The 24473-nt window shown below is 40.4% G+C and overlaps 2 protein-coding genes across 4 annotated transcripts in view; one reads left to right on the top strand and one right to left on the bottom strand.

The window, feature by feature from the left end:
- Positions 1-11950: 11950 nt before the first annotated feature.
- Pde11 (Phosphodiesterase 11) overlaps positions 11951-24473 on the top strand; it is a 58914-nt gene continuing 46391 nt past the window's right edge. The window contains exons 1-3 of one of the 3 annotated variants that reach the window (XM_033379293.1): positions 11951-12452; positions 12884-13095; positions 22266-22359. In XM_033379293.1, the coding sequence (XP_033235184.1) occupies positions 22299-22359 (61 nt within the window). In that variant the 5' untranslated portion in view covers positions 11951-12452; positions 12884-13095; positions 22266-22298. Of the gene's footprint in view, positions 13096-22265; positions 22360-24473 lie in introns of all 3 variants that reach the window. The other 2 variants (XM_033379294.1, XM_002132610.3) reach the window with 2 other exon arrangements.
- Positions 18270-18875, bottom strand: LOC6902917 (mitochondrial import receptor subunit TOM20 homolog B-like). The gene has a single exon (XM_002132611.3). The coding sequence runs from the start codon at positions 18873-18875 to the stop codon at positions 18270-18272; it is 606 nt and encodes a 201-aa protein (XP_002132647.2).

The raw sequence follows: 24473 nt of genomic DNA, 5'->3' as shown, positions 1-24473 counted from the left end.
CTTTTCTTCACTTAACAATTTTCTATGACCAATCGATTTGCTTTACTCCCCCTACAACCTCTTTCGTGGCAATTCAATTTGAGCATCAAAAAAGTTGTAGCATTCTTTGGCCGCTCTCGACCACTTTGTGCCCTCAAGTCGTGGCCAATTTTCCACTGGCCCTTCCCGCCCTCCCCGCCCCACTTAAAACCGCAAAAGAACAAGTTGGCCAGCAACTTAGCGGCGAGATAAATTGAGTGGAAGTTCCGATTGGTAATGAGAGAGAAAGAGAGACAGAGGGAGAATAAATCGAATGCAACAGGGGAACATAACTTTTTCGTGACCCTCAACATATTACAGTAAAGAAGGAGACCCAACCCAACCATCGGGAATGGAATTTATCCTCCCCTGGGAGCCCCTAGGAGCCCCTGGCCTGGTCTGATCAATTAATTCAAGCACTTTGCGGTCAACAGAGGGCCACAGGGCAGCAGGGCAGGAGGTCAAGGCTTTCCATTTGAATTATTGAATGCCTGTCATTTGCATGTCGCTGTTGTATTCGTATTCGTTTATTAAATGAAATGGATTCGAGGCAGAGCGAATTCCATTCCGTTTTAGTTGATGACTTAATCGAATTGTATTTATTGAGATGGAAATTTTGTGGGTACTTGGGGTTTTCTTTTATTGTTCATTGGTTCGTTGGTTCGTTTTATGCACAATATTTTCTGGCAAGCGAGGGCCATATTTAATCAATCAATATTGAGTTGAAGGGCTTAAAAGGGTAGTTTATGTGGTATTTTTTTTGGGTACAAATAATTTTAGAGAGGCTTTTGCTCTATCTTTTAGCATATTTAAAGCATATTTAGCATATATGATGTGTAAATCCTTTAGGTATGGAACTAAATCGTGTATTCCTCTGTCCTACAGTAGATATAGTACTTATAAATTTACAGCCTTCAGGAACAATCGGAGACACCTCATTTATTCAGATATTTCTTGTGGTATGTAGAGACGCGGGATTGGATCCATTCCTCAATCACACCCTGGGATGTATTTAAGAGTTAGTGGATAGCTCGCATTAGTTGTCTGTATTCTCAAGACCGTCATAAAACCATGACCCATTGAAATACCATATCTAAAGACCCAAGTAAACAACTGTAACCAACAAATGTGCTATGCAAAATAGCTAAAATAGGTAAAATAGGTATATAAAATTCCCCCCTAATCATAAAAATATTTTCTCTCCCACAGAAATGATTACAAAATCTTCAGCATATTTATGTGAATTTTACATCTTCAGTACCTATAAATAATATTACTTTTCCAACTCTAACATCCTTCCTTCTGTCTCCCATAATAAGGTCAAGGTACTTAAGTTTTCTCACCGCTTCTTGTGGCACTTAAGTCTTCCCTCAGCTCCTTAAGGTACTTAAGGTTTCCCTCAGCTTCTCAGGGCTCTTAAATTGTCTCCGCTTCTTGGGGAAAACATTTTCCGATGACTCATTGGATTTGATTTCCCAATTTAACGGTCAACGAACTTTGGCAAAGTTTCCGCCTTATTGTTCCCGATATAGTTATAGTTGTTGTTCGGTTTCAGCCATAGTTAATATCGATTTGATAATCACAGAATTATGTAAATTTTTGGAGGGTCAATGCTTTGCAGATCCTTTCTGGTCTCCCTCTCTCTGAGTCTGCTGTTACTCCTGTACTCCTGCCTCTGTGATTAATGTTCCACTGCCACTTCTGATGGCTGGGCTATCGAGTGTCCCTGTCCGCCTGTCATTTGTCGCTGTCCGTTGTCCTGGGTTACTGCCAACAAAATTCTGCCCAGAAGCTGGGTGATAAAAGTTTTTCCATGTCCGTTGCTGTCAGGCAGCCAAAAAAAGAACCAAAAATATGGCAGCAAAAGGAAGAACCAAAGAAAAAGGGAGAAAGAGGATATATTGTTGTAGTAACTTTTAATGAGAATTTATGAGTTCTCTTTCGGAGATGAATTATTGATACACTTAACTGGCTTTGACATCGAAGGGGGGGGGGGGGGGGGGGGGGGGAGAGAAGTCTTTGAAATAGAAAAACAGAGAATACTTAGTAGAGAAAACAGACTGAAATTAAAAGTTAACAAGGCCAAAAAAGTTTGCGAAACAATAAAAAGGCAACCTGACAGACCTGTTAGAGCGGAAATTTTAAATACGGAGTCTGCAAAGTAAACTTTTCGATCCAACGTATCTGTCGAAGGTTCATAGAAATGAAGCATATCTGTAGTCGTTGAGCAGAAATTATAGTAGATGTACAGCTAGAAAGAGGATCAATAGGCAAAGACGGAAACTAGGCAGTAGAGTAGTCCGTTATTCTTTGAATTCGTATTTGCTGAGAGCGTGAGAGAATCGTCTCAGCCAAGGCGAATTTAGGTGGTATCATCCCCACATCTGCTCTCTTTCGAGGACCATCCTTTTGACAGTATGCAGGCAAACGTACAGAACGCAAAACGTTGGCTATCTCTTTCTAGCGCTTGTCTCTCTGAGAGCCGGGAGAGAGTTGATGGTCCTCACCACAGCAGACGACGTCAGCTTAGTATTAATTTTCCCATGGTCTCAGCCGAGAGGCTTTTCTTATTTTGAAAAAAGAAAGAAAAGAAAACCCCAAAGATGAACAAAATTATTCTGCCTTGATTTTTGTAGCCTTTGAGGATTAATTAAAATGTTTCCCATTGGAAAATCCCTAATAGAATTACACACAACACGCACACAAATACACACACAGAAAACCCTTTTAATTTTCAGTTCAATTTTCCTTTGGATACAATTACCAGCTGCGAAATCCTTTCAGTGGCTTTTAGCTTGTGGCAAAGTGTAGCTCTAGCTCTATATACAATATATTTATTTATATACATTGAAAATTGAATTAAAAGTCCAAAGTCCATAAAAGCAAAGAGCACACCCCTGGGGGGGGGGGGGGGGGGGGTACCGACCAGTCTGGAAATTGAATCAACTCCAACGCTAATTGACCAGGCTAATTTGTAGCATAACAAATAACCGCATTGGGGCCTGTACAGTGTACCCCGGACCTGGCCAACAGCATGGTCCAAATAAACTTGGTTAATAGCGTATTAAGCGTGAATGTGCGGCAGAGGCGGTCCCCTTTCCATTAACTTTTATGGCCATATGGAGGGAGACAGAGAGAGAGAGAGACAGAGAGAGAGTTGCTCATATGAAAAACTCATAGAAAGGCAAACATGGAAGGTCGTTCGAGTGCGGTTGAACGATACCCAGGATGTGCCCGAGTGTGTATCTGTGTGTGCCTGTGTGTGCGCGTGTGTGAGAGAGGTAGTCGAGCAGAAATGAGAGATGCTTGATATTGGTTCTGGAATGATAAAGCAACATTTTCATATATCATATTCGCAAGAAGAGAATACAAAAATAAATTCAATGGAAATTCTTCTCGAACAGAGTTTTTCAATGGATTAAACATACATTTTGTATTAAATAATGAGCATATGGCTAGAACACAATATTTCTGCTTGGTTTCAAAGGGTGTTTCTCCTCCTGGTTTTTAAAACTATAATCTCCATAAGTATCTCTGTACTTAATGGTATAAACCTATCTGAGTGATGGACAGACGGGGACGGGGCCTAGAAATCGCTGTGTTTCCACAAAGAATATTTCTATTGATTGTTTATAATTCTTCAAAAGTGTTTATTATCAGAAGACTATGTGGAACTTCGGGATGTTATGGAGGATATCCTTGTGGGTTAGGGCTCCAAATTCAGTACAAAATTTCTGCTAAAGTTCTGTTAATTTTCAGTACTGTAGTTCCTGTAGTTCTTGCCCAATTAAATCACTAAAATGCACACCAAATCAATAAAATTCGGTACGCTCTGCTAACCTTTCAATACCAAATTAAGTGCCACACAAGGTTCCAATTAAGCCACGGCCCGTGGCATGGTAAGACCCACTTAATCACACACTCAGACTCCCAGCGGCTGCCGCCCCACCATCAAAGTTCCGCTAAATTTCCATAGTCCATAGCCTATGCTATGCAGGACACGCACAGGCAGATCCCTACAGAACTAAGCATAATTTAATTGTCAGCGGCTTTTGGTAATCGAAATCAAACAGCCACGGCATTCAGAAGAGGAGGCAGAGGCACAGGCAGAGGCATTCAACGCGTTGCAATTAGCACTTGCCACAAGTAGAGGCAGAGGCTGAGGCTCAGAGGCAAAGTTCTAATGAAGTTTCGTGTGGCTGATGGCAAAGATTTTCAGTTGCCTAATTAGCCAAAGGCTGGCAGATAACTTGGCCTAATTGAAATTATTCCTCCATGTGTGTGCTGGTTACAGCCTGTCTATCATTGTCTCTCTGGTGCAAATGGGGACTCCCCACTCCGTGGCGTGCCTCTGTCTCTGGTGTGTGTGCGCGTGTTTGGTCATCGGCTTTATTGAATTTTCTGCTGGAACAGGCACCACTTTTGCAGCTGTTGTTGCCTTCTGACCGACCAGCCTCTCTACATGTCTGAGGGAGTGTGCATGCCTCTCATAGTGTTGATAAGTTGCAAAAAAAAGAGCTTGGTTTCCCACCCTCCCAAAAAAAACAGCGAAACAAAAAGGAGCTTAAAGTGCCATTGTTTTTGTTGCCACTGTTGAATGGACAACAGCAAAGCCAAATGAATAAGCGGCGAGTGGCCGAAAGAGAGGTGAAGGCGAGGAGAAAGTAGAGAAATTTCGAGAGTGCGAAAGTGCACTTGAATTTGTGGGATTTCCTGTCGAGGGAAACAGAGAGAAATTTGAGGAAGATTTATGCATATTTTTCCTTAAATTTTCTCATATTTTGCAGATCTTTTCCCCGTCTTTGTCCTCTTTGTATTTACTATATATTTTAATACAATCATGGCACCAAAGAAGTATGCTAAATATCATTTTATCTGACATAAATTTGCTCCATTTCTCTAGATAATTTTATATCTTCTAAAAACGTTCTTTGTCTTAATATTTGTTTACCTTGTTCTTTTTTCAGGATTTTTTCTAAGATTGCTCTTTTAATTTTGCTTGGTAAGTTTTGAACCACTATTTGAACAACCGAAAAGAACGATATTATGATATATATGATATTATTTTCCCACTAGCCATAATATTTCAAAATTTTCAGAAAAATACAAGAATATTTTCATAAAAAAATTCTTCAAAATATATTTTCAATATTAGTAGTTATTCGATTCAATATTTACTAGTACTCTGTCTTTTAGCAAAACTTATTCAAATTACAAAAATGTAGGTACTAGAGCCCTGCATGAATTTACAGTATTCATAAAAGCCTTGATATACGTATGCCCCTTTAATGCCTTCAAACATCGCGAGTCCTGCCTTCAGTCAGATTCGAATCCCACCGCATCAATTCGGTGTATATAATAGGTACTATCCCTCTACAGCGGAAAACCCTCTGCAAAAAAACACATAACATAAATCGTTGAACAAACCCCACACGAATTGCCCACTCCTTAAGGACTCTTGGGGGTATCTGTATTTAATTACTTCAATCCGAAATATCAGCCACCATTCGGTTGTTACTTTGTGGTTGGCTTAAGCTCTTTTCACTTGGCTCATTAAAAAACGTTGCCAACTTTTAATGGCAACTTAAACGCACAGAAAGCCAGGCCAGGCCCCCAAAAGGCCACAAGAAAAGTGTGAAAGGTATAGCCAGGGGAAAAGTCTAGGTACCTACAAAACAGGTCGAAGAATTTACTTAATTTTTGTCACTCTAAAATTAAGCTTTAAATACCGTTTCGTCCCTTTTGGAGGCGTGCAGTTTTGTTGCTTTTATTTATGTTAATGGCGGGGGCCCATTAACATTTTGCAATGCCTGTAATATGCATATTAATTGGTTGTTTGACACAAGTTTGACGCAATTCAACCTTGACGCGGGGGAGGCTTTGATCCAGGGCAACCAGGCAGGACCCCAGGGGGGAGGAAGTCTGCAGCAATTTTGTGGCAGCCAAAACTCAAATGCCAGGTTCAATGGCCCCTCGATTGGGTCCTTGGGTGAGTTCTTCTTTGTGGCTGAAATGTATCCCCTGGTGGCTCATTGGAAGGTGCAAAATACGAGTAATTGGCCATTTAGCATTTTACAACAAGGCGATCAAAAAATTTGAAATTGAATCTATCTCTCTCTCTCTCCCTCCAGAGGAGAATAATGTTCGCATTTTGCTCAACATTTAAGAATGTATTTAACTTTATGTCTGGCATTTATTTTACTTGGTTTTGTTTTTTGTTGGTTGCCATTTTAGCCATTTTTGTGAGCCTCTTTTGTTGCTCTTTTATGGCCATTATCTGGGTGCTGTCGCTGGGGCCACAGGTGGAAGTCCTGAAGGATGTTTGGAACCCCGGCGACTGGAGCGGAGTGGCAGCTTATTCGGTCATTTGAAGGGTCATTTTTTGGCTTTATGGTCACGTAGTATAAGACAGGACCACGTACGGGGCTGCCTGCCCTGAAAGTTGAATGACTTCAACGAGTATGAGAGAGTGTGTGTGTGTGTGTGTGTGTGAAGTGTGGGTATATGCATGGGATTTGCATATATGCAAGCATCATAAAAGATAGACAGAGAGAGAGAGAGAGTGGGAATATGCAGGGCATGCCATAAAAATGTTCCATTTCAAGTGCTAGAATTTATGTTGATGAATTTTGCACATTTGTAAACATTTGTTGGAGCAGAGTGCTCTTTGTTTCTATCATTTATTTGAGTGTGGGATTTGCCTCCTGATAATTTGTTGTATTTACTGAGATGTGTATTATCAACAGTCAGGGTCCCTTAAACAGAATGAGATTAATATATTTATTTTTTAATCAGAAAATTGTATAAACAAGTAAAAGATCATACTAATAGTATGCATTATATACAAAAATTATATAGTTTGTTTATAGTAATATAGCTTTTCGGTTTGGATTGACAGAACCCTCTCGGGAGTCTTAGGCGGAGAAGGAGGAGGAGGATCAGAGGTCGACAACGGAGAGAGATAGAGGAGGAGCGTACTGTGATATTTATCAGTACCTGTAAAACTGTATATCTCTCCCATTTTCGCTCATTGCATTCCTCCACAATACGAAAGCTTTTACCGCAAGAACAGAAGTTTTTCTTCTCCCCAGGCTGATGGCGCCACTAGAAAACGGCAAAAATTGGAACTGAACTTTATTGAATTGCTATCGTTCAAAAGCTCGCCGCCATGAAACTGTACTGCGTTTGAGTGAAAGCAAACGGCAGCGGTTGAGTGACATAAAGACGTTAGAGTATTAGTATCCACTGCGTATGAGTGATATCCGCACTGCGTATGAGTAATGCCACCAAAACGAGAAATTAGCAATTGATTTATGAGGAAATTGAATAAATAAAACGCCGCTTAGCACGTCAATGAATCAGTGCGAGTGCGAGTAGCTTTAAGAATTTCCTTACACAAACAACTACTCGAGTGCTCCGCATTCACAATTGGAATTCCTATAAACTTCATCGTTTAAAGCATAAACTATGCTGATTTGACAAGCATTTGCCACCACATTTGTCGTGTGGCGGCGGTAGGTATTTTAATGACTTTTGCTGGTAGAGTTGTCAGTGGCTTTTTTGCATTTTGTGTGCGATTTTACGGTTCCGTCATTTATGGCTCAATTAAATTGTTGCCTTCGCTTTTCTTTGCTTTGGCAATTTGCATCTGGAGGAGAGCAGAGTGCATGCAATCTCTGAAGTGGGTTCAATGGTTGATTGGTTCATCGTTCGATGATCGCCTTGAGGGCCCCTACAACTCCGCCTTCACCGCCACCGCCACCTCCACCTCCACTGACCACTGACCCTTAAATGCCTAAAGCCAACGGTTTTTGTCGACGATTTCATGACGAACTAGTATAAGTGTTTCCCCCATTTACTTTGTACGGGAGTGCGCTTGTTCAGAAAATTAAAGCGATTTGCAGTTCAATGTTTAATATATGAATTTTAAAAAAACTTTTAGCTTTCAACTGGTTAAAATAAGTAATTATCGATTGGGAATTCGGCTTATCGATTGAGCACTCTGCCATATTTGCCCAGTTATTGAATTCCGAACGGCATCTAATACCTAATTGGAATACAATCGTCCATCAATTGGGATCAATCATTAATCGAACTATGTATATTATCGATTATTTTATCGCATATAGTATTTCTAATAGAACTAATTTGCAATCCATCGATAGATATCGGCACATCGGCTGGCCAATAAAATCGTGCCAAAAGAACAAATATTTTTAGTTTTGCAGACAAGAGAAATCCGTTGTTGAATCAGTCGAAAGAACAACATCTTTCCTTCTAAAGTGAGTGTCCAAATACTCACTGATCTGATCAATATATTTAATTACAGAACCCAAGATAACCTTTGGTTCATATCATACCGGAGGCGTGTCGTCTACTGTTAGTAAGCCAGGATCTTATCCACAGCATGATTCACACGATGGCATCCAGAGGGGATGATGACGATGACGATTCGGGTGATTTTTAGATGGAGAACGACTTTGTCTTTGCGAAGGAGGATGATTGTGTGCCACTATTGATCTATGCACTCTCAGGCATTGTTCTACTTTTACTTTAGAAAATATAAAACTGAGTGCTGCCGAATAGTCAAGAGTTGTGACAAAACTGATATTCTTTTGTTGACTTCTTTGAAAATGAACAGCCTGTTTTGGGTTAGATATGTCGAAAACTATAACTATAATCAAGGTTGCATTTTGAGCCTTGTTCTGGCTTGTGGCGCCTTCGATTGGCACCTCATCTGGAAGGCTAGTAAATCTTCCCTCAAATGTTGCTTCTTCTGTGTGGATTTGTCGCCGTTTTTGCATCACAAAAAGGTCTCACTGTTGGTGTTTTCTCAGTTTTTATTTTTGTTGTTCCTATTTCTCTGTCGGTTGTGTTGTTTTCTCAATCTTGATTATCTTGGCTTTAATTTGTTGCCGTTTCAATCTCCATAGATCGTAGTAGTCTCCGTCTCCGTCTGCGCCTGTGTCTGTGGGCAATTGTTGCCCCATTGTTGATACAACACTTAGATAGGCACCCATCGCCATTACAATGCATTTTCGTGTGTTGTGGGGGCGGGGGAGGGGAAACGTGACCGTTATTGACAGCAATGGGAAGAGAGAGATTTTCTATTGCCGTTTGTTGTGTTGTCAATGCAAATAAATACAATAAATTTCTGCATGCAATTGTTTTGTGTGTGTGTGTGGAGAAGCGTTTACGAGTTTTCGTTTTACGAAAACTTTTCATTCAGTATTTTTTTTTGGCCAGAACAAAACAAAGAACAAAAGTCTAGAATAATCCAGCAGCTCGTTCCAGCCTCAGGTTCTTTATGGCTTTTTCTACCCAGTTTTATCTCAGTTTTGATTTCCTTTTATTTTCTGCTGAAATTTGCGCAATTCTTTTGCATTTCTGACAATTGGCGCACGTTGCCTTTCAATGTGTGTATTTTATTTTTAATGGTCCAGAATGAAGCTGTTGATGATATGGTGCTTGAATGGGGGCTACGGTGGGGGGTACTGGGGAGTGAATGCCACACACAGTTGATTATGCAATTTTGCTGATACTTTTTGAGGGCAAAATAGAGGTGATTTGTAGAGATTTGTTTGGTATGATGAGAGAAGTGGAATGGAAGGCAAACACTTGATATTTTTCAACCCAAGGCTCTGGGTAATGGCTAATATTGCAGAGTTCTTTCACTTGGATATAGACAGTCTTTTCTGCGCCTCGACAAAGCCAAAGACTGTGTATATTGTTGTCCAAAGCTGGGACCGACTCAGCGCTGCCCTATTGACGGAGAGACGGCGGATGATGGCCCAAAATAGAATTTAAATTTTGTTCCACTAAAGCAAACTCTAGATAGTATTGAATGAATTTCTTTTTGATGCATTACGCTGATGACTTGTAAGCTATCTTGCATATCCCATGAAGGACAGACCATATATCTACTGCCACCTTTTCTTTGGACAACAAAAGAACAGCATCGCATCCGTAGGTGTTCCTGCCACACCGCATCCGTATATGTACCGCACCAGCCACGTACGAGTATGTCTTCCGCCTGCAGACTAGTTCTCACAGTAATTTTCCGGTGTTTGATATACTGCCACATTGTTGGTCTCTCGCGAGTCTCAAGTTGGGCCTGAACACGAGCTCTTTGTCTGATTTAGTGGAAATTTCTCGTATTTGTTCTTGATTTAAAATGTTTTACTTAGCGACAATTGTCGCTGGTGGGAGGGAGGTGGTTGGTGTCTGTTTGGCTGCTTGTCTGGCTGTCTGGCAGGGTACAGGGCAATGTCAGAGTCAGAGTCGGGCATGAGGCGTCGGTCTCTTGGCCACATGTGTTGTCTGTTTTTTGGCCATTATATAGACCAACCATATGCAAACATATATGGTATGTGTACTTGTACCTACATATATCACATGTGCCGCCGCCGGCCCACTAACCTGGCAACGCGAAAATGTTTCTCCCTCTATTTTGTTGTATATTTTTGTTTTTTTTTTTCGGTGTTTTTGTTTGGCATTTTACAGAATGCAAAGAAAGATACAAAAAGTTGAGCTAAAATCGACACCTACCTATTGCCAAATGGTCTGTGACTAATCGCCTGATGCTGACGCTGGTCGGTTCGGGTCTGCTAATTGGTAATATCAATCGAATCCCCCAAAATTCGACTGTAAATACAGCCCGACGACCATATGCCATATGCTATGTGGGAGGGAGCTCTTAAATATCATAAGTCCCCGTACCCGTACTCGTGCTCGTGCTCGTGTAGATCTGTGCAAACATAGCCCGCCCCACCGCCCCCCCAGAAATTCACAGAAATCAAATCACGCGAGCTGTTTTCTTGGAGTCTCGAAAGGAGGCTTTTGCGTTTTTGCGGTTTCTTTGGTTTGGAAATCTTTTTTCTTTGGTTTTCAATTATTTTTGTGGTAATTTTTCGCTTGTGTTTTGTTTTGCCTTCTTGACCCAAAAAACAAGAGCTGTCGACAGAAAGAGCAGAAATAGTTCGAGGTGAGGTTAATAGCTCAAAGGAAAACGGTAATAAGAAGTAGCTTAAAGGAGATCGTCTCTTATGGTACCGTCTATACCCTCGATACCCTCTGAATGATAGAGGAATAAATTGTAATACAGTACCTCTTATTTTTGGTAAAATCCTCCCTTCCCACCCATTAACCCGCTGTATGCTCGCCCATTAACCCATTGGCTGTACCATCAAACATCCTGGATGGCGAGAGGGGGGCGGGCGGGCGGAATGCGAATGCAAAACAGAGAGCGCAATGCGAGAATTAGTTTCAGTTAGCAGCAGCACCAATGCTTTAGGGGGCACGGGGCAGGGGAAGCAGCGGGGCAAACCGAACTTGTCAAACAAGGCACTGGCTGCCGGTGAGGGGGGGGGGGGGTGATGGCGGCGTGGAGGTGTGAAGGCAAACGGCAAACTGGATGCAATGTGATTGCCACATCCCGAATACCTTTGCGCTGCCCCCTGCCCCCCTGAGGCTGGGGATGCACTTGGTCAGTGGAAAGTGGACTTTGAACCCGTTAGCTGCCAAAAAGGCAGGCGGTAAGAGATTGGGTCCAGTGGAAAGAACGGGCACAGAGAAGGGTTAAGCCAAAAAAGAACATTTTACAACGTGGTGCTAGAGCGAGAGAGAGAGGGAGAGAGGAAATGATCTACTGCGCTCTATTCCATAGCTCTCCCACTGGAGTGCTCTCTCACTCACTACCTCTCCCTGCAGCTGTCAAGCATAAGGCAGGTGAGGCGTTCGCTCTTCGAACTAATACTGTGCCAAAGAACCGTATGGTTAGGTGTAAGCATGGTCGTGTGCTGAGAGCGCTCTCTCACCTGACAATAACATACCCTGCAGTAGCCCAAGCAGAGCGCACCAACAACAACAGCCGCAACGCCGATGATCCAACGTCGCTGCCGACGCTCCACGAGCGCCTAACGCTGCCGCTGATCCGCCGATCGCTTTCCGCTTTCAGTTCTTCGCGCGCACAGTTCAGTTCGGTCGTGGACGTCGTTTCTCGCCGAAAGTGGAGGCCCAAGCAAAAGCAAAGCAAAACGAAACGAAACGAAACGAAGAGAGCAAGAAAACAGAATACACAGAATACGGAAAGTCACGTCGCGTCGCCCTCGCCCTCTGCCTTTGCCTTTCGCCTGCCTGGATGTGGATTATATACATACATATAGTATTCTTGGGATCAAGATAATGATGATCCGATTCGATCAGGCTGGGCAGTGTTTTGCGTGTCGCTGAATCGAAAGAAATTGTAAATTGTTTAAGAGTTTCTTCGGCTACCCTACAAAAATAACAGTGAAGTGTATTGTATTGTATTGTGTATCAAAGCGAAAGAGCGGAGAGAGAGCAAGAAGCAGAAGCAGAAGCATAAAAAGAAGCAGAATCCACCAATTCCAGAGTCTGTGTGATTTATAGCTGCGAAATCTGTGTGCTGTGAGTGTGTAAGTGTATTGGTAAAGAAATATTGGCCCAAATTTGCAAAAAAAAAAGAACGGGCCAAAGCCAAAGCCCAAGCCAAGAAATAAACAAAAAAATACTACGATATTCCAGAAATATACAAAAGAAAACCCCTACACAAAGTTATATCCCAATAAATGCTGAAAATTTCCACTAAGCAGCAGCAAATGATTTCCATACATCTTTTAATTAATTATTTTCAACAGTGACAGTTTTTGTTTCTTTATTTCGTGTTTGCTTGAATTTCATTTCGTCTGAGAAAAAAGAGAGCAAGCAACAAAGGGTAAAAACCACAAAAAAATAAATAAATACAAAATTAAACACGCGATTTTGTTTCAAATGAAAGTTGAAGCCAGAGTTGAGTGAATTAATGAAATCCATATACCATAAATATATTGTATATATACGAATACAGGCACACACATGTATGCGGCGATACATTAAATAACCTTTCAATAAACGTAAATTTATTTCAATTCAAACACACAAATAAATTAAAAAACAACTCAACAAATCAACAAGTGAAAACAATTGCGGAAAAGGTTGTAATTTACAATAAAATTTTTGGGATTAATTGAGAAACAACAACAACAACAACAGCAGCAGCAGTCAGGCGTTCTAATTGTTGTAAGTTTTCTAGAGCTTAATATTAATTGTACAAAAAGTGAAGAAATTATGATGTTCATTCAGTTAAAACTTGTAGATTTAATAGTTCTTACTCGAAAACTTCTTGTAACAAACAAAATATTATGTACTTGTAAAATGCAATGTTTTCTTGTTCGTACAACTGATCTGATTTCAGCGTTCAGTCACCCTTGGAATGGAGCTATTTTTAGTCCCCATTCCCATCTCTGTATGCACTCCCTCTAGCATCTATCTTTGGCAGATATCATCTGCCTTAATGCCGGTCTTTAATGCTGTATATGTACTGTACTGTACTGTACGAGTAGCATCGGTATGAAATAGTATTATATTTGTTTATGAAAATTCTTATAATTACTAGAAAATAGCTATCTTTTCAAGAGCTGTTTCTTCTCTTCAATCTCAGAGGTTCTATCCACAGTTTCAGTGGAGTTTTGGTTCCGGGATTTTCCGATCTTTTAATACAAAAATTTCTTTTTTTTTAAAGTTTTTCTAGACCTCCAAAATAGTCCCCATTAGGGGAAACTTTTTCACCAATCAATTTCCAGAGCTCTTTCTCCTCCTCCCAGCCACTTGCTCTAATTTCTTTTTTCTCTCTCTCTCTTTGCGATCCCTCTTTTAATTGCATTTTATGCTTTCTTAAGCATTTTTTGTTTGTTTTTTGTTTTTTTTTTTGCTGCTGTTGCTGCCACGAAGTGCCGCGGCTTGAGACTGTCAAAAAAACGAAGCAAGAGATTTTTTTGTGCCCGTTTTTTGTTGGCTGTATTTGTTGTTGTATTTGGCGAAGCTCGTTAGCCGCATAACGGTAAACGGCAAAGGTAAAGACGGTAAAGAGGGGGGCACGAGAGGGAAGAGATACAATTGTGGGGGTACATTTGGAGCCAGAGCTAAAGGTAGAGATACGTACGTACATCTTTGTGGCACGAGAAAGAGAGTCACCATGTTGTGCTCGTATGTGTGGTCATAAGATAAGACACGACAATTGCCAGACAGCAATTGAGGTTTATGGACGCGCATGGCCCCCCGTTTTCCCTGTGAAAAATCACCTGTGTGGCACGTTTACAGAATGGCAAGGCAGAGTAGAGCAGAGCCCAGCCCTGTCAGATCTTGGCTAATTAACAGTAGTTTTATTTTCCCCCCCCCCCCCCCAGGAAAAGCACGCACTCCACAGTGGCTGCGATAAGTACGCGTGCACCCTGGACACACAGTACATAAATCGTGCAATGACTTCCCCATCGAACACGGCTGTTTCGTTTCTTCCTGTTCCAAAAATCAATCACGGAACCGCTTGGCATTTTTTCCGCCTCTTTGTAGCCTGCCAAAACGTGTTTCGCCTTCTAAGTGTCTGATTAAATCATGTTTCATTCTACATTCTACATTCTTCACATGGAAACGACCTGTAATTAACTTTCAGGTGAGAGATATAGATATACAGATACAGATACAGATACAGATACGGCTAGGCTCTCGCGTGATGATGATGATGTGGGCTCTACGAACATTTGTCCAGCTGTCAGACAATTAGAGCATCAGCAGCGCAGCTCCACTTTATCTACTGTTTTTTAGGAGCCACGTGAATCAGATAAGCGGAAATATTTGTTACCTTTTCCACCGTTCCAACATTTGTTTGTATTTTGTTTTTTTTTTATCAAAAGTGTGCACGGGAATGACCTGACCTGACCTGACCCCTGATGAGTGATGGGAATTTTGTTGAATGTATATTTTGGGGAGTATGTTGCAAAGGGGAATCATTTTGGGCATAATTGAGGGAAATGGCTCCCCATTTGTGGAACTTGAACTGTCCTGAAACTCCCTTAAAATCTCAAAAAATATTCTCCCTAGAGACTCTTCTATTTCGAAGAAAATTTAATAAAATATATATATTTAGTAAAAGTATCTTTAGTACAAGTTCTATCAATAAATTCTTCTTGGAAGAATCTGGTTTCTTTATGTAATATTTTCCGAGGTTTCTTTTGATTCTTGCAAGAAAAACTTTAATGTTCTTTGTAAATATTTTTCCTGAAGAACTTTCCCATAAATCACATTAATTTTCCCATGTATTCCATGGCTATATTCCACATGAAATAATGATTCGTGGAAGCATCTTACAAAGTTCTTTCTTAACGGAAAAGATAAAAGATACTGTACCACAAAACTTTCCATTCCATTCCCCAGCAACATTCGAAATTCCAGTTCAAGATTTTCTATGGAAATATGAGCCTTTATTTGTCCACAGTTTCCTCCGTTTTCTTCTGTATTTTCCTTGCCCAAATAGTCGTTCTTTTGGGTAATTGTTTGGCTTAAACACAACAGACTTCAACTTGAATCATGGACTGTATCTGTAGTTGTATCTGTATCTGTGTCTCTGAATGTATCTCTGTGTCCAAAAGTGTGTTGTGGCTTGAGGGAAACAGACACTCCACTCTCCAGTATTTTGACGGCTAATGCGTCGTTTAAATGCGTTGACATGCATGTCAGGCGATAGATAAGATATCGTATACACCATACAGTATAGTATATGGTACTACATAGTATTCCCTTCATAGTACGAGTACAAGTGCGGTGCGTGGTGGCCCCTGCTCTGCTCTGCTCCACTGATAAGTGCGGAGCGCCAGAAGGTGGCAAGGGGGTTCGCACCTGGGAACGAACCCATCAAATGCTGCAAACCGCTAAAAGCCACGCGTATTTCGAATTAACATTATCGTGCTGATTAGGCGAGTCAACTTTCCACCTTGCAACTTTCCCACCTTTCAACACTCTTTTTTTTTTTCGGTGTGGCCTGTGGGGTTGTGGGGGGGAATGGAACTCCTTTTTGTTGCCAGCTGCCTGGAAAAGTGCTGCCTGATTCATCCATCGCTCACTCTTGAGGCCTGGAGTCTTTTGCTAATTAACAATTTGATGCAAAAAAGACAAATCTTTCCACAACACACGCTCTCCGTGACGTGGTAGCAGCCAGCAGGTGACGCAAACATCCAGCTCTGACGTTGCCTCTCGATTCGATTCGATTCGCTTTGATTCGCATTGATTCGCTTTGATTCGAGTTATTTCTGGTCAGGGTGCTTGGGTGTATTACACGATGAATGGAGGGCGGAAGGGCTGGGGCAGGCATCGGATAACCTGTGAATGAATGAGCGATTGAATCACAAATCTGGAATGCAGGCCGTCAAAGGCGTGCAGGGAGTGCAGGGCGTGCGATTGTGGTGGGATGTTCGGGAGAAAGGTATGAAATGTTATACGGTTATCTATGGTTTGATAAGATTACAAGCACATATATTTGTATCTTTGTACACTAGTATCTTTGTATCTTTGAGTCACGTTGTAAAAAGATTCATTTCTTTCCTCGACTTAACACATTTTATCCCACATTTATCCAAAGTTAAGGAAACTTTTCAATTAAATTCAATAATTTATTCGTACATCTTTAAAAAATGCCTTAAATGATTTATTCAAATTAATACTTTTGTCAAAATTCTAGATGAGCAAAAAATATGTTAATTAAAAACTCAAATAAACGTCAGATCATTCATTTTTTATTATATGTAGTTTTAATATTAATATTCTTTTTTTTTTGGCAATTAAATTGGAAATTAATTTACATTTCTAAGGACTAGAACAAACTGGTTCTAGGCACTAAGAAAGATTTAAGGAGATTCTAAACTAGTTTTATAAGATTTTCGAACATTTTTGGATTGAAAATGTTGTATGGAAGATCTGGAAATACTTCGAACAGAGCCGCACAAAAATCTATAGAAATCGGCTAAGAAAAATGGTAAAATGTCACGTTTTTGGAGCTAGCATCGACTTGTTCTGATGTACTCGGGGCCTTTAATGTATTAAGAATTGTTTAAAGGGATTTCCCCTTAAGTAAAGTATTTTATAAATCATTTTCCACAAAAAAGGCAGCTATAAGTCGTCGCTGTGACAGCCCTTAATAATATGCAAATTTCTTGGACAGCACTACTTAATTTAGTAGCTGGCTGTCGGTCCCTTGAACAGAGACAAGTTGAACCCTCTAAAAAACACACAGAAACTGCCATAAAATCGAAGTTTAATATGGCAAAAGCATCATCTTTTTGGGGGCAGTGCAGAGATATATGTATAGTAATATTAAAAATGCCAAACAGGTCTTTGGTTTTTTGCTGACGCGCTGATTGATTTGTTGCCTGTCGGATGGAGCGGAGCCTTGGGTGGAGCCCCACTGCCCCAGCGATAAAGTGTGGGGGAGTATCTTTTTGGCTGTGTGTGTGTGTGTGGGGGGAGTATCTCTGAGGTAGATCTCACCTAGATTCTCCCTACAAATTGCTGTTGGCTTCGAGCTTCGGGCCCTGTCTATGCCGCATATTTACCCCCCCCCCCCGCCCAAGCCTCCAGCTGCTGTTTGCCACAATAATTTCTGTTGATGTTTTCGGGCTTTTCGCTCTGGCATTGTACGTGAATTGTTATTATTATTATTGTTATTTAGATGATTACGCATTTTAAAGTCGCACAAAATAAACTAAAATAAAAACAATAAAAAAAACCTACAACTTTTCGTGATGTGCGTTTTATATTAATTATGAATTTTTCCCCCTTTTTTTTGCTGATTTTTAGATAATATTAGTACTGCTTTTACTGTTTTTTTTTTGGGTTTCTTTTATGCGGGTTATTCTGTTGGTGTTTTGTGGGGCATTTTGTTGGTGTTTTGTGGTTGAAATTGATTGGGTGATTGGAGGGGAGGGAAGGCCTTTCAATGACAATTGCAAGGGCATTTATTTATTTGGAATTTAATGAGAGATTATAGGATTTAGTGGGAAATATCTATGGAAACTTACAACATTTAAGTAAAGATTCGCGGTATTAGAAGAACATTTTGAGGATTACCCTTATATGATTCAGTAAAAGTACAGATTTGCAGAGCATTTCCAAGAAAAATTCCATAAATAGAATTTTAAAGAAATAATTTTACTCAGTTTTGATTGAAAAAACCCTGCCTTTTTCTTGAATCATAAATTATTTCCTAGTTCTTGTAGAGAACTCTGCAGAGAGCATTCCCAAGCCCACAATCTTGTTGGAAAAAAAGTATAATAATTCTATAGATACTCTATATTTGGGATATATTTTTTTGGGACTGTATATCAGGACACACTTTAGACAAATTTGGTATCCATCTACAGTGACTACTATCCGACCATGTGCGGTTGAGGGACATTGCCATCGCTGATCCACTCGTCAGAATCGCTAGAGGAGAACGCCGCCTCCTGGTCCTCGCGATCGTTCTCCTGGTGATGGCTCTCCTCCAGCAACTCTGACACTCGAATGATCAGCGGATGGATCAGCTCCTTCGGCATGGTCTTCTGGAGACTCTGCAGTAGAACGACCGGCTGCTTGCACAGCAGAATGGCATTGGCCAGGTGCGCCAGGGCCTCGTCCATCCGACCATCCTGTAGCAGTCGATCCCCCAGCTGGACCTCTGACTCGAACATCCGCTTCAGGATCGTCGGATGTTCCAGGCATCTCACGGCCGACATCCAGATGAACGTCTCCAGCTGCAGCCGGTGCTGGTACTGCTGCTGGCTCACGACTGCCTGCTCATCGTCGCCGAACTCGGGCTCCTCCTCCTCCTCCTCCTCCAGCGCCTGGTCCTCCCTGGTCGCCTTCTGCAGGCGACGCTCGTGCAGCTTCCGCTTGTACTCCGGATCCGCCAGACGCTTCCGGTCGAAGAAAAGGCAGTAACCCACAAAGCTCACGCCGCTGGTGATCAATAAAAATAAATTGACCGACAGCATTTTGAACGGCAGATATCCGGACGGAAAAGTGAATTTCGTTTGCAGGAAACAATGGAAAAACGGAGAAACGGAAAAATGGAGTTCTAAACTACAACAAATTTTTAGAATTTGATCTTCGAATAAAAAACTTCTCTGATTGCAGTAAATAATTTTGGGTAAACAAAAGGAAAAGAAAACGAAAATGCTATCCGATTGAAATTTTCTTTGGGATTTAAGGGGGATTTTCTGTGAAATTTATTCTAAAATATATTGAAATTTGTGTAAAACTGGAATGTGGGATCAAAGTGGAATCGAAACAGTAACAGAGGAACAGTGGAACGTTGGAACGGGAGAGAGAAGCTGCACATTCAAGCATTCTCTATACGAGAGAGAGAGAGAGTGTCGCGTCGAAAGGATTGAGATTTGAGCAGATTTGAGAGTTAGTTAGGGATGGGTTTTACTTATATATTTTCGAAGATGGTACACAAAAAGAGGCGCTAGAAATGAAGGAATATCGAATAAAAACTTGAAAAATTCAAGCAAAAATTGATTTAACAATGCTTAATATCTGTTACTATTTTCTGTAGTGGCCATCCCAGTGATATATCCCTGTAAAAGTTCTTTAAAATAAACTTTTTCTGGCAACTGTTTCGCACAAACTTTTTCTGGCAACTGTTTTGCCAGTTGTGGCCATGGCCATCCATAAAGTAGGGAAAATATGGTAAAAACGTTACCTAATAATATTACCAGTTACCTGCCTCCTCCCCCCCATATGCCCTCCCCTCTCACATTTTGGTGGGGTAGAGGGGTTATCTAATGACTTTTTTGCCGTGTGTTTGCATTTCATTTGGCTTCATTTTTTTTCCATTGTTCCACTAATTGCAAATACATTTTTGTGCGCAGTTATAATCGGGTGGAACCTTACCCTATCATCACTCCCTTTTCATAGCCACCCCACCCCACCCCAGCACCTCCTCTACCTCTACCTCTACCGCTATCGGCTGTAGCTGACCCGCGTGCCACGCCAAAAGATTAACCTCTTCGCGGAAGGGGATTTCGCGGCATCAAAAATGACAGCCCAATAAATAAATAAAAAATATATATAAGAAATTGTTGCAATAACCGTATATTGTATGGATTTCCAATACCCTGTTGGAAAAAGGGGAGTGAAAGGTATAATCATTTTGAAGGCATCGTTTCGTTTGATTCCAAAAAATTCCTCTGGGTTCTCTGGGACTCCGAGGTCAAGGCTTGTTAGGCTTTAGCTTTGGCTTGAAGAATCTGGATGAGATCTTAGTAGGGAAAAGAGCTGTGGTCTTTATAGTTTTACAGATAGCTGGCTACAGTTTGGCATATTTAAAGATAAAGTAATTGTTTATCTATCCACAAACAATCAATATTTTTAGTGCCAAAAACTCTTTGCAATTTATTTGTCCTTTATTATAAAGGGGTTTTTGATAAATTTCTGGCATGCTCCACCCATTATTTCAAAGAGAAAAGGGCTACATTTTGGATCTGGGTATCACATAATATTCAATCCTGATTGGAGAAATATCAAAGGAAATCCAAGAAGGAATTTTTACTTGTGAGTTTTCAATAGATTTTATTTCTGTTATTGTAGGTGGTTGTTTCTTGAATAGTATTTGTCCTTGAAAGGATTTTCTCTTTTCGAATATTAAATCCGTGCGGCAGGGTAGTTCCAAGGTCTTGTAATGTTGAACTCACTTTTATATTTTCCTCTAATTTTCTCTCTGCTTTTTTTTTTACACAATATCATTATTTGTGTTATCTTATCATTAAATTGTAAACCAAAAGGCGTGCCCCTTAATTAAGTTTAATTGAATTCTGTTTCGCTGCTGCTGTTTCTGCTATAGAATTTTATTGGGAATCAAAAACTGAAATCAGAGAAAATAAAAACGAAACCCAGAGAGAGAGAGAGAGAGAGCGAGAGCCTACTGTGCTCCACAATTGTTCTGCGCGTCTCTTGTGGTTCATTGACTCCATGCCCCACGGCCGGCGCTTTGAGTGGAAATGAAGATTGAAAGGCGCCTTCGGCTTCGCCTTCCACTAATTTTTTGAGATATAAAGTCAAGGTCGGTCGCGGTCTCGGTCTCGGCCCCTGATAAGGCGGCAATCGCTGAAGGCGGCAGCAACAGCTGATAAGAAGCATGAGGCAGGCGGCAGCAGCAGCTGCACACAACTGAACAATCAGAAAGTATATAAAAAGTGGAAATATTTCGGCCTTATAAAGGTGCCAAATTATTTATTATTGTTTGTGTTTTTTTTTCTTGAGGAATTTCATTCAAAAAATATTTCTTGTAGATTTATGGCTTGTTTTTGGCATACAATTGCCTAAGGCTTCTAGCCATTCTAGCCACTACGCTTTCTAGATATTTTTGCGTGTCTTTTGTTTATTTAGTGAATAATTATTGATTGTTTGTGTTGAGGATTTTCTATAATCCGCTTAGCCATAAAATTATGCAAAGCCTTTAAGAAGGGGCATTGTTGAAAACTACTCGAAATATTTCGCAGAGGATTTGCATACACATATTCCGAGATTATTGTAAAGAATGAAACACAAGTGTTGAAAAATATAATAATAGAACACAATATCTTTATGGCTTTGGAATCTGTGATTGGGGGCTTTCAGGAACCCAAACCTTTGGAAAAAGATATCAATATTCTGTAAAGATATAGATAGGTTAGATCTAACCCCTCTTCTCCAAGCAAGCAGTCATCAAATGGTGCGATGCTTCGTTGTTTCCCATAAGCAAATGGCTCCAGTTGACAAAAGGAGATGAACATTCGAGATTTTCCATCCTCTACCATCTCCATCGAGTGTGCTCTATCCCTCTCGCTCTCCCTTTCACAGTGTGGCTTAGCAGTTGAGGGTGAGCTTTCATGTCAGGCCACCATCTATCTATCGCTATAGCTAGCACTCTACCAGCGAGAACGAATATCACTCCAACTATCGCCAAAAAAATCGCTTTCTAATCTCTTCATTTATTTCCCTGCCCTGCCCCCAAACAAATCTGTCACGAAATTATTAATGATGGAAAAATATTCGTAGTCGCAGCAAAAACTTGCTCTACTCTTTTTATTTTTTGCATCTTTTGCTTAAAAATTTTGTGGTCTAATGATGTTGCTCTCCGAATCGCGACTCCATTAATCAAAGCTTGTCATTCAGTCATTCACTCTTTCATTCATTCGCTCGTTTTTTGCTAGCGGATGTACATATTTTTTGGGGAATTTTCAATGTTGAATGTTATCTTAGGGTTTGTTCGAGGGTTTTCCCACACCAAAAATTGCGGACCCTGTTCCGACTCAATCAATCAGCAGGCACTTGGTGAATTTCTTGGTAAAACAATCTCCGAGATGGATAATTATTATTTCGATTTCTTTCAATTGCAGATTGAATTCGATTGAATTTCGCGGAACTGCGGAATGGCTTCGTCACCCAACAATGCGGCGCCTCCGGTCCTGTGGCGAGCGCGTCGAAAGATTGGTAAGTTTTTCTCAAACAAAAAGCATCTCTGAAGTTCAATGCCATTCGTTGTCCTTTAATTTGCTGCATGTTTAAGCGTTCATTCGTTCTTAGGAAACTTGACACTGAATCTAAAACTGTCTTTGTCTCTGGCTCGCGTCACATTAGCGCAATGTTTGGTCCATCAAATATTAATGAGACTTGGTCGAGAATTGTTCGCCAAATGGCAGGCAAGAAATTTCATGTTTGGCATTTTTTTAAGCATCTGAAAGAGAGATTTCAATTAGGTGGGGTCAGGGATGAAGGGGCAAATTACGAGTATACTTCGACGAAGGGATACCCTTGAAAAATCTGAAATAAATCCTTGGAAAACCTTGAAGATATTTGATACTAAAATAATTATTTAAATATCAAAGAATTATGAATTATTTAACTTTAAAATTTATGGAAGGATATCCCCCCTGTTTAAGGAAATATTTTATTATGTGGAGACATGGAAAAATGTGCCAAAAAGAGTATAAATTAAGACTTAAGCTTGAAGAAATTAATGCATTTATAGTATTTTAAAAAAATTTCTTAAATATTAAATTAATTTTATTCTTCCAATATTTTTAATTTTTTATGATTTTTGATAAATGGATAGATAATGCCATTATATATACATCTAGTAATTTTCAGCAATGTACATAAATATATCTAAAATTGTAGATTCCACAGACAGGGCTTTGTTTCATGAGGGACCAGGGGAACATATCGTAGAAAATGCTTCAAACTATCATTGATTTTCTACATATCAAGCAATATTTCTATAGTTTTTCTGTTTCTCAAGAGTTCTTTTTAGTCGTTGTAGAAGCAAAAGTTCTTTAAGAATGATTTCTGGTCTCCCAAGAACATAATATACCCCTTTCCTTGTTAGAGGCATCCCGCCCCAATCGAAGCCAAAACCGATTTGAATATGAAAACAATGTAATCGAAAACCCAAAACCCAAAAAGATGACTGATGATCAACCCCCACCCTCAAGTGGGGTTCTATTGAGAGTGGGTTTCCATAGAGATTGGTTTTAGGGGTGTGTGGCGTATGCCCTATGACCCGAAAACTTGTGGATGGGCTAAAAAACAATCACATAAAGTTTTAATTAATTTCAAACAAGCGGAATGGAACGGAACGGATCGAAAAGGGCAAACAAACGGCGGGGCAAAGGCAAACAAACAAACCAAAAACCAGAAGCAGAAGCAGAAACATGGAGTGGATTCGAATGGAATGGAGGAGTCAACCAGGCAGGCAAACGATGCGTTGGGAACTAGAGAGAATTTTACACAATTTATGGCCCCCGTTTGTCGCGTGGCATAGACCCCAGCCACAGACACAGACCTCCCTACTCCCTACTCCCCACCGAACCTTAACCTCACGCAGAACCACTTCAAGTACAGTAAAGACAGGCTATGGCGGGTGTCCTATGTTTATCTTTTGTAATGGCAATACCCCCTCTCGTCTTGGCCTGGAAGATGCTTTTTGACACGCTTTGTCAACATTTTCCTGCAGGAAGCCAAAGCCAAAGAAGTCGCGCTCCTCCTTCTTGTGGTTTATGGAGACACAAACACACACTCTCACACAGAGAGACCGTTACTTAGTTGTGTGTGTGTGTGTGCCGTCATTTCCGTTTCCGTTTTAAGTAAACAAAACGAATGAAGAGAAGAGAAAAGAAAAGAGAAGCTTTGAAGGGCTTCAAGTAGGGTTACAGATAGTTTGGGAATTTTCATAAATATATTTCTGATATTTCTCAGATTATCTTTGTTTCCATGCTTTGTACAATTTAATACAAAACATAATCTTTTTTCAAGGTTCTAATTTTGGTTGTTTAAAAGTTGAATTTACAATAAGATATAGCCTTTAAATTGCAATTTTGTCATTATTTTTTAGGTTTTTCTGAATTGAATTTGTCTTATTTTGTTTTCTGCAATTTCCTGATAAGGGTTCCCTGAAAACTTAAGGCTTTCCCCCTTGGGGTTGTATTTCCAGGTTTTTTGGTGATATATTTAACAGATCTATTCAGCAAAAAGTAATCAAAAGAATTAGAAGGCATCTCCACTTTTCACCCACAGAAAATACTCGTAAATAGAGTGAGTAATCCAAA

The sequence above is a fragment of the Drosophila pseudoobscura genome, chromosome 4, assembly GCF_009870125.1.
Source record: "Drosophila pseudoobscura strain MV-25-SWS-2005 chromosome 4, UCI_Dpse_MV25, whole genome shotgun sequence".
Classification (NCBI taxonomy): Eukaryota; Metazoa; Arthropoda; class Insecta; order Diptera; family Drosophilidae; genus Drosophila; species Drosophila pseudoobscura.
Note: the sequence above shows the minus strand (reverse complement) of the source record. Positions and strands in the feature narration are given on the sequence as shown.